The sequence below is a fragment of the Copadichromis virginalis genome, linkage group LG11 (genome assembly GCF_057382275.1).
Source record: "Copadichromis virginalis isolate Kocher_CV1m ecotype Utaka linkage group LG11, C_Virginalis_male_GT1.1, whole genome shotgun sequence".
In the NCBI taxonomy this organism is placed as follows: Eukaryota; Metazoa; Chordata; class Actinopteri; order Cichliformes; family Cichlidae; genus Copadichromis; species Copadichromis virginalis.
The window spans coordinates 23,318,055-23,332,391 of NC_140628.1; the positions used below are offsets into that span (position 1 = coordinate 23,318,055).

Sequence of the window (14,337 nt, forward strand, 5' to 3'; positions counted from 1 at the left end):
ATACAGAAAAAACACAAAGTCAAAGACAGAAATCCAAACACAAGAATATTACAAAAAAACCTCATAACACACAAAACTTAAAACTCAAGTATTACCAAAACAAAGGTTTAAGAGGAACAAGCAGGACACTAAAAATGTAACAAACACGAAAATCTCCACACAGGGGAATAACTAAAGAACCAAAATGGAAACTCGAACTCGAAGACTTCAAAACAGAAAACTGTCAGATAGACACCGACTCTGACGCTTATCAGCTCACGTCAGCTGGCTGTTAAATCAGAATGAATAATGATTACTTTGATTCGTGTTATTTCTTACTCAGGTTTTCTCATTTTATCTTTTCTTTCTTAAATTCTGCCATCTTGTCCTATGTTTTTATGTCATTTGATTATTTTTGTTGCGCTTTGGTCGGCAGCTGTTGTTTTAAATGTGCCACAGAAATAACTTTGACTGACTGGATGAAGTCCCACTCCCAAGTCTTGGAAAGCAGATGGGTTTTTCAAATGGTGTAAAGCATCTAAGAAATAAACATTATCAGTCTGGGTATGTCTCTGTCTTTTGCAAATGATAACATGTGAATCTGTTTTCCCTGCCTGTGGAAGGGAGACATCTAGTTGCTCAACGAGGAGCAGATTTGGGGTCATGAGTCTACGATTAGCGAGCTTTAATGACATGTTCCAGGAAATTTGAGTTGAGTATGTGTTCAGTAGTTATCAAAACAGCACCAAGAATGTCTGCAGTAGCTATTTGACCATAATTACTCTGGAAAACGGACAAATGAGTGATTTGGTGAAAGAGAAGAGTTATTTTCCTTAATGGAAGATAAAGTTGTGGGAATTCTGAAGTTTCATATGGGTAAGCTCGAGAATTATTTTGCCAGGTATTACACTGACTTACTGGTTTAGTAGATGTGAGTGCTTATAGGTTGGTTTGAGGACTCAAAACAAAGGATTTATTAAGTCAGGAAAAGGAGCGTGAGGTGGCCACAGATCAAAAAGCAGCGGCAAGAATGCTGAGCATCTGTTCCATCTGCACCATTTGGTCCCATCTTTCACGGCCTCCCTATCCTGTTTGGATCAATGATTCTTGTTCTTGGGGGGAAGAATGTGCATTTAGTTCTATGAGTATCGGGATGATAACACATTTGTTCTTTTTATAATTTTTCCTCTATACACATCAGTTAAAGACTTGAGTGTATACTTTGTAGTTGGCATGCAGCATGTACACACTGGCTTTTTGTGGGATTAGTAGCTTCATAGTCTGCCTCACATAACTTGAGTGATAAGAACAGCAGGAAACTGTAATTTAGTCATTTGGATTATGTGTTGTGGGTGGGCTGGAGAGTCTTTTGTTCATGGGCACAGCTGCGTGAGAATGTTCTTGGAGGTGGGTGGGTGGGTGCATGGGGGCCCAGCCCTGGAGCAGGGTGCCGCCGGTGCATCGAGCCACCTGGGGGGCTCTTCAACTGGTGGGGAAGATTGTCACATCTTGCAGGAGCTTTCCTCTCCTCAGGGGCTCTCTCTGCAGGAGGGGGAGATACAGGAGAGGTGGAGGAAGATCTCAGCCTGGGTGTTTATTGTCTTATGTAGTCTGGAAGATGAGTGGATGGTGGGGTGGGTGCAGTTTTCTCTGTGGTGGGGTTGGGTGGACTGTCCCGGGCTCTGTGGGGCTGGGAGGCGCTGCTGCGCTGGGCCCCGGTCTGGATGGGCCTGGGCCCCCTTTCCCTGGCGGGTCGCAGAGTATGGGTGTGCCTACTAGGGTCAGCGGGGGAGCTGGCCCCAGGGAGGGGTCACTTGCCCCTCCCTTCCTTCCCTCCCCATCTCCAGATGCCTCCCTCTTCCCGCTCCACCACAACCACCCACACATGCAGGACCTTGGAGTAGGGGTATGTCACCAGGGTGCAGAGGAGGCTACCCCCCCCCCCCCCCCCCGTCCCCTTCTGGCTGCCTCTGCCTCAATTTTATCCCACAACTTAGACATTCACATTACTCACACTCTCATTACACATACATATAGGATCTTGGGGGTGGGCACGATACACGGAATCCAAAGTACCATCAGGGTGTACACCCCACCCCTGGCGTCGTTGCCCACCTCTCAATGTTAAATACACGTAGACATTGAGGGCTAGCAGGAGGGACTATGCGCTTACCTGCTGCTCTCTGGCAGGTAGCTCCATGCCCTCCTGGGTTTTAAATGCACCTTAGAACACACATGCATCAACACTACAATGAGCGGGTGGAGGGAGGTTTGGAGTCTTCTCTCACCCCCATTCTCTGCGACCTGCTGGAGCGGGGGGGCTAGGAGGAGGAGTTGGCCGTCCGACTGCGGTATGGAGTGTGGGGCCTCCCTGCTGCTGCGGAGTCGGGGCGGTCTACCTCCCCCCACCGCAGGGAAAAGGGTAACACCACCTGGGTCTGGGTGCAGTTCCCCCCTCCAGGGGCAAGGGTACCTAGACGTCCAGGTACACACCGGCTCACTCCTTGGCGGCCGCTTATCGGGGCGTGAGGTGGCCACAGATCAAAAAGCAGCGGCAAGAATGCTGAGCATCTGTTCCATCTGCACCATTTGGTCCCATCTTTCACGGCCTCCCTGTCCTGTTTGGATCACCTCCACTTCGGAGGTGGGGTGCCCCCGGCCTCTCAGCCTGGGGCTCGGTTACTCAGGCACGGCTGGCTGCCGGCGGAGCTCACGGGCGCGTCACTGCAACTCCCCCTGGCTTCTGCTCCGCGGCTGCTGAGTGAGCCCTCATCTGGGACTCTCCTCAGCTCTTTCTGGGACAGTGGCGCGGCTGCCCCTCTGTTGGTCTTCCTTGGTCTCTTGTGTTCTGGGGGCCTCTGGATGTCTGGAGTTTTGATCACCTCCATACCTGCTTCATACCCTGGAGGACGGGGCTGTGGCCCCCCCACACCCTCTAGCAGATCATTACATGAAGGAACCTTTAAAAAAAAAAATCAAGCGCATCCATGCTCACAGGTGTACACACGGGTGATCACACCCACAAACTACACCCTTTTACTACCTCAAAGCACACTGTGTTCTGTTGATCTTATGTGCTGCACAATAATGTTTAATATTTAGTATTTACTGTCATATTCCCATATATCATTATGATGTTGTTTATTCTATTACTCTCGTTCTCTTCTGCTTGTTTTCTTTTTTCTTTCTCAGCAGGTGATCCAGGTGATTGATATATGCATTTTTTTCTTTTTTTTTCTGCTCATTCTGTTGGTTTTTGTCTTTTGCCCTTCTCCCCCGTCCCTCTTCTCAGCTGTTTCTCTTTCCCTCTTTCTTTCCCCCAGTCAAGTCTGTCCCGTATTCAGTAAGTGAAAATAAAATAAACAATAAAAGGTGAATCAAATGGACCATTACGGCAAGGCTGGGATGGTCAATTTGGTAAAGTAAATCCGTTGGGCATCTTTCTTTGCCTTTAGACAACAATTCTGATGGCAAAAGAGCCAAACGGGACAGGCAAAAAAAAAAAAAAAAAAAAAAGAATGTTCTTGGAGGTGAAGAAGGATAAGAGACTTTATAATACTAACAGTCCTGTGTGCATGAGGGCATTTTTCTCAGCTGAGCTCCCCTCCTAGGTCTCTTTTTTATTATTGTGAACTCTCTGATCTGCATCCAGTGTCTAAGTGCTCCAACTCAACTCCAGGAACCATGCAGAAAACAGACTAACCTGGTGTCTAGGCTTTAGTAAGCACCTCTGCACTGACACACCAGTGAAACAATGAGAGTGAGCAGTTAAGTGGTTTAGATGAGGTAACCGACTGGTACAGATGACTGCTGCAGATGACTAAAACAGAACTTTTAAGAGTCAAATAAAAAAAGGAGGGTTGTACTTTAATAAGGAACTAATTTAACTTTGAAATGATGCAGAAACAAACATAAGAAAAATGCGAAACCTTACTTAGAAAACATATCAAACACATTTTTAGTGTCGTTTAAAAAAAGACATCATAGCATGCTTGCTCGCAGGCTGCAGCACGCAAGACAGAACAGATGTCTGATCCAGGCTTCTGATTGGGTCCAGTGCCACCCACAATATTATGATGTTTTTGCAGTTCTGTATATCTCATTTCCACTGACACATGACTTACCCAAAACTCCTTTTTACCAGAGAACCATTTACTGTTAGAGGCTGTCAAAGCAAAAAAAAGAAAAAGAAAATTGTTGCCTTTAATTTTCTTAAACATCCATGACAGGCTGTGATGTATCAGTGGGGCTTGTTTATTTTTCCATAACCCTGACCTCCAAGAGGAATTTCAGCTTTTTCGTACAGCTCCCGGCACTCACCAGCACCACCTTTAATACTCGTATTTGTTTGACTCGACAAAGCTGCAGCCAAAGCAGCAAAAGAAAAATACTCCTCCTGGGTAAACAACATATGTCCAATAGTCAGTATTAAAGTTTATTTGAACTGCAAAGGAGAACTGAAGGAGAATTAAACTGGCTGGAGAAGCTGTGTTCCAGTCATTCTTTCATACACTGAGGCCATGATGACCCTGGACCTAATCTCTACAGATTAGAGACATAACAAGGACAGCAAGGCTTTTCATATCTCTGTCATATAAAGTTAACCATCACATCACTGCATTACCTTGATACTGAATCCTGGTGTTATTTTATGAAGTGTCTTCATATTCCAACTTCTTTGATTTGATTTCAATTTTACAACACCAAATCTAAACAGCAGCTGCCTCAACACACTTTATATTGTAAGGTAGAGGTCCTACAGTAATAGATTGAAAATGTCAACTATCAAATGCCTCCCTGTGAGCAAGTACTTGGCGATAGTGGGAAGGGAAAACTTCCATTTTACAGGAAGAAATACCTGGCAGGATTCTGGCTCAGGGAGAGGCCATGATCATTTGGGGGTGAGGTGTGGGAGACGGGACAAGAATACACACTGTAACACAAAGTGAATGACAATGAAACACTCAGCAGCTGTCACGGCCTGGGGGTTCAGCTGGTCGCTGATCAGCTGTCTCCCCCTCTTTCTCTCTTCTCCTCTCTCTCGCCAGGGCTGAACTCATTATGGGTTCACGCCCTTGGCCCACGCCCTCGGAGGAAGAAACACCTGTGCCTCATCAGTGTGGTATTTAAGACGGGAAGCAACAGCTGTTCTTCGCTGGATCGTTGTGAGAATCGCGTCAGTGAAAGTCGAGCGCCCCAGCAAGTATTTTCCCATGCAGTGTGTGTTTAGCATTTAACAAGCGTCTCTTTGTGTACAGATTCCCTGGACTGTTTTCCTGGTGTGCGAGTGGATTCGTGTCTGGATTGTGTGGAGAGAAACGAGCGTGTTCCCCTGGATTTTCCCCGGACCCCTGCCCCCCTCACCTTTTGTACATAGCACTGCCCCGTATCTGTGTATATAAACTCATTGGACATTGTTCTGTAATAAATTCTCTTGTGTACATCATCCCCGGAGTCCTGCGCGTGAGTCCACCTTGTACGTCGTGACAGCAGCCTAGACCTACTGCATCTTAACTAAGGGAGGAGTCAGGGTCACCTGATCCAACCCGAACTATATGCTTTCTTAAAAAGGAAAGTTTTAAGCCTAAGCTTAAAAGCAGAGAAGGTGTCTTTCTCCCAAATCTAGTGGCTGGTTCAACAGAAGAGGGACCCGAAAGCTGAAATCTCTTCCTCTTGTAAATATGCTTCTAGTTGAGGAACTTTCTAAAAATGGTTGACTAAAAAGCAAACTCGCACATCTATTACAATAAAACAAAAGTTGTGATGATCAGTTTAATCATCACAGAGATAAATATTTAGTATTGTGTGTCTAGACAGGCCTCCACAAAGTCTGACAAATAACCCTGACGACTGTGTTTGCGGTGTCGATGACAGCTATGGAAACTCATTCTCATGAGGCAGGAAGTTGCCATAATCCAGAGCATAAACTCTGGATGGAATTTGTCATTTATCAGGCAATAAGCAAAACAATCACTGAGCTAGGAATGATTCGCCTATTATTAAAATAAGGATTACTCAGGCTCTGCTGCTTTGTAAAAAAAAAATAATTTAAAGGATTTCTTTTCAGTCAGCCAGCTTTAATGGGAGTATTGGCATTTATGGTCTCACACTGTGGTATTTCAATGTAAACACAGTATATAGGTCAAGATAACATCAAGACCAAGTAAACATCTGATACATGATAAGGACAAGCTTCTGATCCTTAAGAAAAACAGACTGTGTTGCATTAAGTTCTCAGTAGCCTTGAGAAATAGGAAAGCATAAACATACTTTGTTTTAACACTTTCTATTTAACAAACTGTATTTTATACGTTATTTTACAAGACATATTTGTATTGCTATTCCAAGATTGCCTATGTTTTTGTTTGGTTTATTTTCGTTGAAAAGTTTTCTCTTTTCCTCTCCATGTTAAGTTTTTAAGCAGGAAAAAATGCTAAAGCTGAGCTTTTCCACATAAGGGTTCCATACATTCCCATTAAACAGCACCAGGAATTTGAACGCATCACCAATGAGTCATGTCAAAAAACTTCCTTCCCTCCCACCTTTTTTCCGCTCCCTTAAATCCCACAACAATCGTAAAAAGTTTTTGTCCTGTTGCGGGCTTTTGCTCCTCAGACAGACAGCGCAGCGGCTTGTGTTGGACCAATTAACGGGCCCGTCTGTGCGCTGCCCCGCGGAGCGTGCTTTCCTGGGCGGCCTCTGCGCACTCTGCCAGGACAGTCAGCTGCAGCTGCAGAACATAAAGCACGCATAGCACGGCACGGACACGATCAGGTCCAAAATGGGTCCGACTTGGGCGCTAATCTGTTCCACCGCTTTGCTCTTGGTTTTACTGAGCTCAGCATCCGAAGGTTGGTACACTACTTTTTTGTTGCTTCCAACTAGAAATCCACGCAGGGAATTCGTGTTTGCTTCATGGCCGATTGCCCAGCTCCATGTTTGATCGCTCCTGCTGCAGTGGGAGCGTCTATTTTGCAGTGATCTGGTGCCAGGTAGACTTTTATACAAAGCAGTCTGCTCTGAGCACTTTGATTCAAGTTCTTCATTTCAGACATGTCTCACGTGTATTTTTATAGATTACACACAGATGCACGTATAAAATAACATTTTTATTTGTTTGTTTGTTTATAAAACTTCCAAAACTTCTCTTATTTTGTCCCACTCTACCTTTTACAGTTTTTTTTTCCGATGAAGGATCTGACTTCTTCAATACTTCCATCATTTTTCGCTCTCAGTAGTAATAAACAAACAAACAATAACAAAAAAACAAACATGCGTAGTTATGGTTATGTAACTTTGTCTCACTCTTTTTTCTCTCTGTCTCTCCTTTGTGTGCCGCCTGCAACATTATAGATGAGCGCTTCTTTGAGCAGCGCGAGGTCACCTTTGACATTCCCCAACTGATGCAAGGTGTGTGCGCGCGCATTCACATATTAGCGCAGCATCTCCACAGCTACCAATTATAACGTCACATGCTCATACTTGTATTTGGCCAGCTCTCACTTCAAGAGGAATGTTAGGACTTTGAGATGAAAGTCTTCTTTTAACCGGTTTGTTTTATGATTGCAGTGAAATGTCTTCTGTGGTTAGAAGGTTAGAAAATGTACTGATAGTCTTGTTTTTCTTCTCTCTTTTTATGGAAGTGACATTCTAAACCCCGAAAGAGCCCACCACTCTTGTTTTAAGGTTATTTGCAGCCAGGTTGAGTTAGTTGTGGCCCAGTTTGAGTACAGAACTAAAATATAATTTAAAAAAAATATAAAGCTGTGTCTTTCTGTCTGTTTTAGTGTTTTACTTCATTTAAAATAATGTATATAAAAATCTGGTATTATGTTTTGTATCTTTAGAGATGCAGAAAGAGATGGACTTGAGAGATCACTTTGGTATGGGCACCGTTTATCGTCTTACCTCTAGTTATAATGTTTTGGCATAAATGCACTACATACCCCCCCCCCCCCCCCCCCCCAATTAAATTAATATATTTTGTGTTTTTTTGCTGTTTTCCCAGATTCACAGCGGCCAGTGCAGCCTCAACCAAGGCAGAGAGGTGAGCAGATATTCACAGTAGTGTGCAACACCATGGAATGTCTTTAAGTAGTCTTCGGGAATACTTTTCCAGGCTTCTTAAAAGCACACTCAAAGCTTTTCTTTGTATTTTGGCTGCCTTTGGTCCATTCTCTGTTAAGAGTTTCTTCCAATTCTTTAAGGACACACCGCACACCATGCTGAGATATGTCTCCAGTTTTCAGCTAATAGCTCTTTGTGAATCAGCTTATTAATGTAAAAATACAATTTTATGCCTTTGTAACCTTTGTCATTTTTTGTAGAGCCTGTTTATACTTGAATGATTCCCAGGTCAATGATTAGTGGCATAATTTAAAATTAAAAAAAGACTGGATTGTGATAAAAAAAAAAAAAGGCAGCTATGGTCCTAAGAAAAACTTCAGAAGGTCTGCAATTTATTTTTCAAGTGGCTCAAAACTTTTGCACAGTACTGTACTTACCTACTCATAAGTACCACCTGGGTCAGGGAATCTTTCTTGCCTTCTCTTGTTTGATTTTTTTTTTTTTAAATGTTATTTGTTTTCTTAGGTTTCAGACCAAGACCAAGAGGACGTATGCATCTACTTTACTTACATTTTTTTTTTTAAAACTTGCTCCTTCTGTACTATGTTCTACTGCTAAAAGTGCCGACTGTGGTCTTTCCCCTGCAGGCCCACCAACTGTTGGTCCCCGTTCTTACAGCGGTCCTCTTCCGACAACTTATAACGTTCAGTTTCCTCTCGGTCGGCCAACGTCAGAGAATCTCCAAGCCATCTGTGACTATAGCGACCTTCGTCCGCGCTACCCATCATCCTACTTTCCTGACTCAGGCTACGGAGTTGACAAGTTGAGGGCCTCTGCTGTGAATAATGCAGAGGCTTGGCTGAGCACATGCTGCAAAGACAACCAGACGTGGGAGAGAGAAGTGACCCTGTGTTGCGCCACACAGGCTGTATGTTTTCACAACAGCTCTTATAGCTAATTCAGCAATACTTTTTTAGCTCTGCGTAAATATAAAGTGATGTCATGGTGACCTGTGTTTGTTGCTTGAGTTCCTCTTCTCTTACTTTTGCTGATGATTCGGGGTTTTTTTTCAGAATAGGGAAGTAGTGTTTTCTCTACATCCATGTAATAAAAAACACAATTTGTGCTGTTTAGGAACAATGCACTAATAATATACAGTAACATATACAGTTTTTTATTGCACTCATATTCTTTTCATTTTTGAGTCTGTAAATGTAGAAAAAGCAGCATTTTTTTCAACCACTTTATGAATTGGACCTGAACATAATTGGAGCATGAAACATTCTTCACATTGCAGAGGTGATGGTACTTGGGTTTTGTTTTTTTAAAAACAAAGTTGAAAACCTTGAGCGCTTTCAGTCGATAAGCCCGTTTAATCAGCCCAGGCAGACATAACAGGCGGACAGGCCTTGGCACGAGCATCAAAACTATGTTGAATTCCTCAGTGAGCGTTACCTTAGCAGCTTCTTGTTTGTTTTCTAATTTGTCTCTTGACAACATAACTTCAGGTGGTGAATTTATTCAATAAGTAGCAGACAAGGTGCAGACTTCATGTTATTATTGAAGAATTTCATTCACACTGTGCACCCTGACTGTCTGTGTTACTCTGTTTTGTGCTTACTCAAGTGGGAGCTGTCAGTTGAAAAGTACTGTGAGGAGGACCTTTCAATAAAGCATCCTTGGTATCGCTGCTGTAAAATAAACGACAACAACAAAAGGCTCAACTGCTTCAGCAATGATGCTCCAAACCCAAACTACGGGCCGACACAGGGGCTGCCAGTGGAACCTCTTCCCTCTACCGCTGAATTCACCTTTAACCCGAACACTTGCCAGAGGTGCGTAGAAAAGCAAAAAAAATGATTATCAATATTTTTGCTCACTCGGATTAAAGAGGATAATGCATTTGTTCTCCGTCAGTCTCAATAAACAGTACCAAGGTTAAACCATAAATACTTTGCTGCCTCAGCCACTAAAGGCAGTACTTTTAAGGTACATTAAGTAATTTTTTAGATCGTTTAATAGAAAGAAAATATATATTGATTTGTGTGTAATTATGCCTTTCAACAAATTAATAATTCTTATAAACTTAGAATGAATCCATTAAAAATGCATAGCAGCAGGCACCATTTTTAATACAGTAGCTGAGATGGTTATCACTACATTGCATTTATGTTTATGTATTAATCTAACAATACACTTTACAGCAAATGATAGTACTAATGATTCTATTACTGTGGAAAGATGTTATTGTGCACTTGCTTATATTGATTTTGTTGGGCGTGCATCATCTGTCAAGTTCAAAAGTTTAATTGCAATGAAGAGAAGAGTCCTGTAGAAGAAGTAATGTCAGGTTATCATTTAAGGCAAAGAGAAAAAGTAGCTTCATATTGCAAAACACATTTCCGTTATGCTGAATTCATCCTGAGCCCGTAAGAGGCATGTCTGTGTCTGACCTTATGCCTCATGCATTGCAGGACACACGGCCCTGTTCCCATAGCCCTCATAGAAAGGAAGACCAAGAAACTATCTACTCCCCGAGCTGCTGACATCAGCTTTCCTCCTGGACGACCCACCGCAGATACCATTGAATCAGTGTGTCACAACCAGAGGCTTCGCCCCGCCTACAGCATCAAGTGCCTCCCACGTTCAGGCTATGAAATGGTGGCTCTTCAGGCGAAGACCGTTAATCTTATAGAGAAGGGATTCAAAAGTTGCTGCAAAAATAAGAAGACTAAAGTCAACTGTGCTGACCAGAAGGTAAAAGAATAGCAGCTAAAAATACACATTTTCGCTTAACTGAGTAGTTTCCATGTCGTGACACTTCATTCTTGCTCTTCATTTCAGTGGCGTGAGGAACTGAACAAGTTCTGCTTGCGTGAGAACAGAGGACGGGTGAATTACCCCTGCTGTCTGAACCAAAGTGATAAATACAGCTGTTTCCAGCAGATGTCTCCAGACCCGTATTATAATGTGACTTCTGCTCATGAGGAAGTGTCGCTGAACAAGATATGTGACACTCACAAAACCATCAAGAAGAAGTAAGACACTATTTATTGCATTTTTTCTTTGATCTGATCTTCCTATAATTTATTTTTGTTTCTTTTGATGTTTTTTCCATTTTTTCTATTCATTTTGCTCTGTGAAATGTCAACACATTTGTTTAAGTATATAATCTGTGGGCAGTCTAACATGAGATGCATTTGCATCAATGTGACTGTGTTTTAGATTCCCTGTTGGGTTTCCTCTTAAGGACTTTGTGACACAATGCTGCCCCCTGCAGGAAGAAGAGAAGACCGCTTGCTCTGCGCGACTGGTAAGTCCCATTAAAAGCCATTAAAAGGGAAGTTTGTCTGCAAAAATAAGACAAATTGCAAAAAAAAAGTTTGGCCTAGCAACATTTAAAATTTGAACAGAGAGTTCTGATTTCCCGCTGCTGTTCTGCCTTTGATCTCTCCATGACATCAGCTTGAAGAAATGTCACAGAAGCTGTGCGCATCAAAGAGGGCTGTTCCCAGTACTGTCCGCCGCTGCTGCAAATCGTCCTCACAAGAGACTCCACAGTGCATCTCCAAAATTATCATGAGTGCCATCACCAAAGCAACCAACTTCTCAAGCCAGAAGAAGAGGAAAAGGTGCCCTATCTCCTAAGCTTGTATGGCCTTTCGCTGCTGACCCCACTGTCGCTGGGCTGTTCGGGATATTGGTGAGATAGCAGCAGACGTGGCATTCGGTCACTGAACAGAAACGATTCGTGCAACACTTAAATGTTTGTAAGACAAAATGAAATGTAAAATGTTGACCGAGTTTTCTAGCTTCAACTACTGCCGGCGTTCTGAGACCAAATGAGCATTTCTACCATTTATACTACACATACTTAGCATACTGTTACATGCATAGTTGCTAAAACAGACTATTGTCTAGGACACTGTACCACTATTTTTATAGGCTGCTCTTTGCATACTTGATTATTAATTTCTTAATTCTTTTGGAAATTCAAGATCTTTTTTTTCTCTTTTATATGGTTTCTAGTTAAGATCTTCTCTGAAAAAGTGATAATAAACACATTTTTAAAATCTTCCTTTCTGTCTGGTTTACTGTGTGACACTTTGGATACAAGTCCATGCTGCTTTAACCACAGACCACAAAATTCCCTTGTTACAGCAGCACAAGGTAGAAGTTGAAAGGATAAATTAGGGATGTATTGGAAAACAATAAAAAATAGAAAAAAGAAAAAAGGTTTACAACAACAACAAAAAACCGCCTGGCCAGAGGATGAAGCCTGCCCTGCCTTCTCCTTCTAAATGAAGGTAAAAAAAAAAAAAAAAAAACCTTCTGTCCTGTGAATAGGGGTCTTGTTCCCTAGAATAGACCCCTCCCCTCGGGAACAATTATTTTTCACAGGACGGAAGTGGGTGCTCTGGTTTCATTTGCAGTTAATCTTCTGGACAGGTTGCCAGTCCATCACAGGGTTCATGCAGAAAGGCCCCAGCTGACCAAGAGGCTCATAAACTGCTTGAAAAAAGTTTTATCTCAACAGCTCAAAAAGGTGCTCAGTAGTTTGTATGGCTGGGCACTGTCATGCACCAAGAGGATCCCAGGACTCCCTGTACCAACTGTAGGGTCTGACAGTTGGTCCAAGGATTTCATCCTGATATATTATGGCAGAAAAGGTGCTGTCCCCCAGCCTGAGGAGTTAAATGCCAACTGGACTCCACAGTACCTGGCAGTGAGTTCAGGGACCAGTAAAGGACATCACCTCATGTTATCAGCAATTACAGCCCAAAAAAAAAACACCTAGAAAAAAAAAGTCCAAAAAGATGATGAGGGACAAATGTTTTTACAGGCCTCCACCCGTGATTATTCAGCCCCCTGAGTCAATACTTTGTAGAACCACCTTTTGCTGCAATTACAGCTGCCAGTCTTTTAGGGTTTGTCTCTACCAGCTTTGCACATAGAGACTGAAATTCTTGCCCATTCTTCTTTGCAAAACAGCTCCAGCTCAGTCAGATTAGATGGACAGCGTTTGTGAACAGCAGTTTTCAGATCTTGCCACAGATTCTCGATTGGATTTAGATCTGGACTTTGACTGGGCCATTCTAACTCATGGATATGTTTTGTTTTAAACCATTCCATTGTTGCCCAGACTTTATGTTTAGGATCGTTGTCCTACTGGAAGGTGAACCTCCGCCCCAGTCTCAATCTTTGGCAGACTCCAAGAGGTTTTCTTCCAAGATTGCCCTGTATTTGGCTCCATCCATCTTCCCATCAACTCTGACCAGCTTCCTTGTCCCTGCTGAAGAGAAGCACCCCCAGAGCATGATGCTGCCACCACCATATTTGACAGTGGGGATGGTGTGTTCAGAGTGATGTGCAGTGTTAGTTTTCCAAGCTAAAACTCAGTGGAGATTTCAGCTGTGTGCCGGTGATTGGACATCGGTCGCTGATAAAGTGGGTTCACCTACAAAGTGCTCTGTAGGGAAACAAGCTCCAGCAGCTCTGCACTCAGGAAACAAACTATATTTACTTATCTTGTGCAGAATAATGCGCAGGCATTGCGTTATATCGAGCACCGGCTGTCCAGTTAAACTGTGACTATCACCAGGTAACGTGGGCGTGTTTCTTGAATTAGCAGCAGGTGTTAAACAGCTGACAGGTGAGCAGGATGTATGCAGGTAACTCGAGGGCCGTTGAGCTGATCGCGTCCTGAGGAAAATGTCAGCTCGTTATTTAACACAGAGACACAGCCACAATCATCAAAGCTTTAGATGATTAAAAAGTTTTTTTAACCTAAGAACAAGAAATGGCAGATTCCCAAAAACTGCTGTAAAAAAGCAATAATGTTTTTTTCCACTTTAAATCACTCAGTCTTTTAAAAATACTTCAGCCTGAACTGTATATATTAAATATTAATTACAGTTTGGGGATTTTAACCCTTTAAAGGCCAGTATGTTTACATAACTCCATTGATTTTTATTGAATCCCCCCAGCCAAACAAAAACAATTTCCATAAAAAACATTTCAAGATGCATTTGATCATTGTTTTTATTAGGCCCAGAGATGGGCCAATGATATAGCAGCGACATTCATTTTCATGCATTTCTATTTTTTCTGCAGTGTCAGATTTTTGTTTTACAAAAAACGATACTCCAGGTCCTAACAACAAAAAATGCCACCTTCCCAAAAACTATTATATTGTATTCCCCCCACTGACACAGTCTTTTAAAACTTCAGCCTGAATTATAAGTTTAAAATATTAATTACAGATTTATTTTAAATTTAAAAGAAATTCTC

The 14,337-nt window shown here is 42.5% G+C and overlaps 1 protein-coding gene across 2 annotated transcripts; it reads left to right on the forward strand.

The window, feature by feature from the left end:
• Positions 1 to 6,563: 6,563 nt before the first annotated feature.
• On the forward strand, positions 6,564 to 12,124 carry ecm1b (extracellular matrix protein 1b). 2 transcript variants are annotated; one of them, XM_085473843.1, is made up of 11 exons: positions 6,564 to 6,830; positions 7,333 to 7,389; positions 7,827 to 7,862; positions 7,988 to 8,026; positions 8,572 to 8,595; positions 8,694 to 8,974; positions 9,673 to 9,881; positions 10,521 to 10,803; positions 10,891 to 11,084; positions 11,272 to 11,359; positions 11,512 to 12,124. In XM_085473843.1, exons 1-11 carry the CDS (start codon positions 6,761 to 6,763, stop codon positions 11,692 to 11,694), a joined length of 1,464 nt encoding a protein of 487 aa, XP_085329969.1. In that variant the 5' UTR covers positions 6,564 to 6,760; the 3' UTR covers positions 11,695 to 12,124. The 2 variants fall into 2 exon arrangements, with proteins under 2 accessions (XP_085329969.1, XP_085329970.1); XM_085473844.1 differs by lacking the exon at positions 8,572 to 8,595.
• The last annotated feature ends 2,213 nt before the right edge of the window (positions 12,125 to 14,337 follow it).

What these genes read in the sequence shown, in the direction of transcription:
- ecm1b (XM_085473843.1), top strand. Translation starts at nt 6,761, where the DNA reads ATGGGTCCGACTTGGGCGCTAATCTGTTCCACCGCTTTGCTCTTGGTT. An exon ending in CAGACCAAGACCAAGAGGAC is followed by an intron (nt 8,596 to 8,693) that starts GTATGCATCTAC and finishes TTTCCCCTGCAG; the next exon opens with GCCCACCAACTGTTGGTCCC. An exon ending in CACAAAACCATCAAGAAGAA is followed by an intron (nt 11,085 to 11,271) that starts GTAAGACACTAT and finishes ACTGTGTTTTAG; the next exon opens with ATTCCCTGTTGGGTTTCCTC.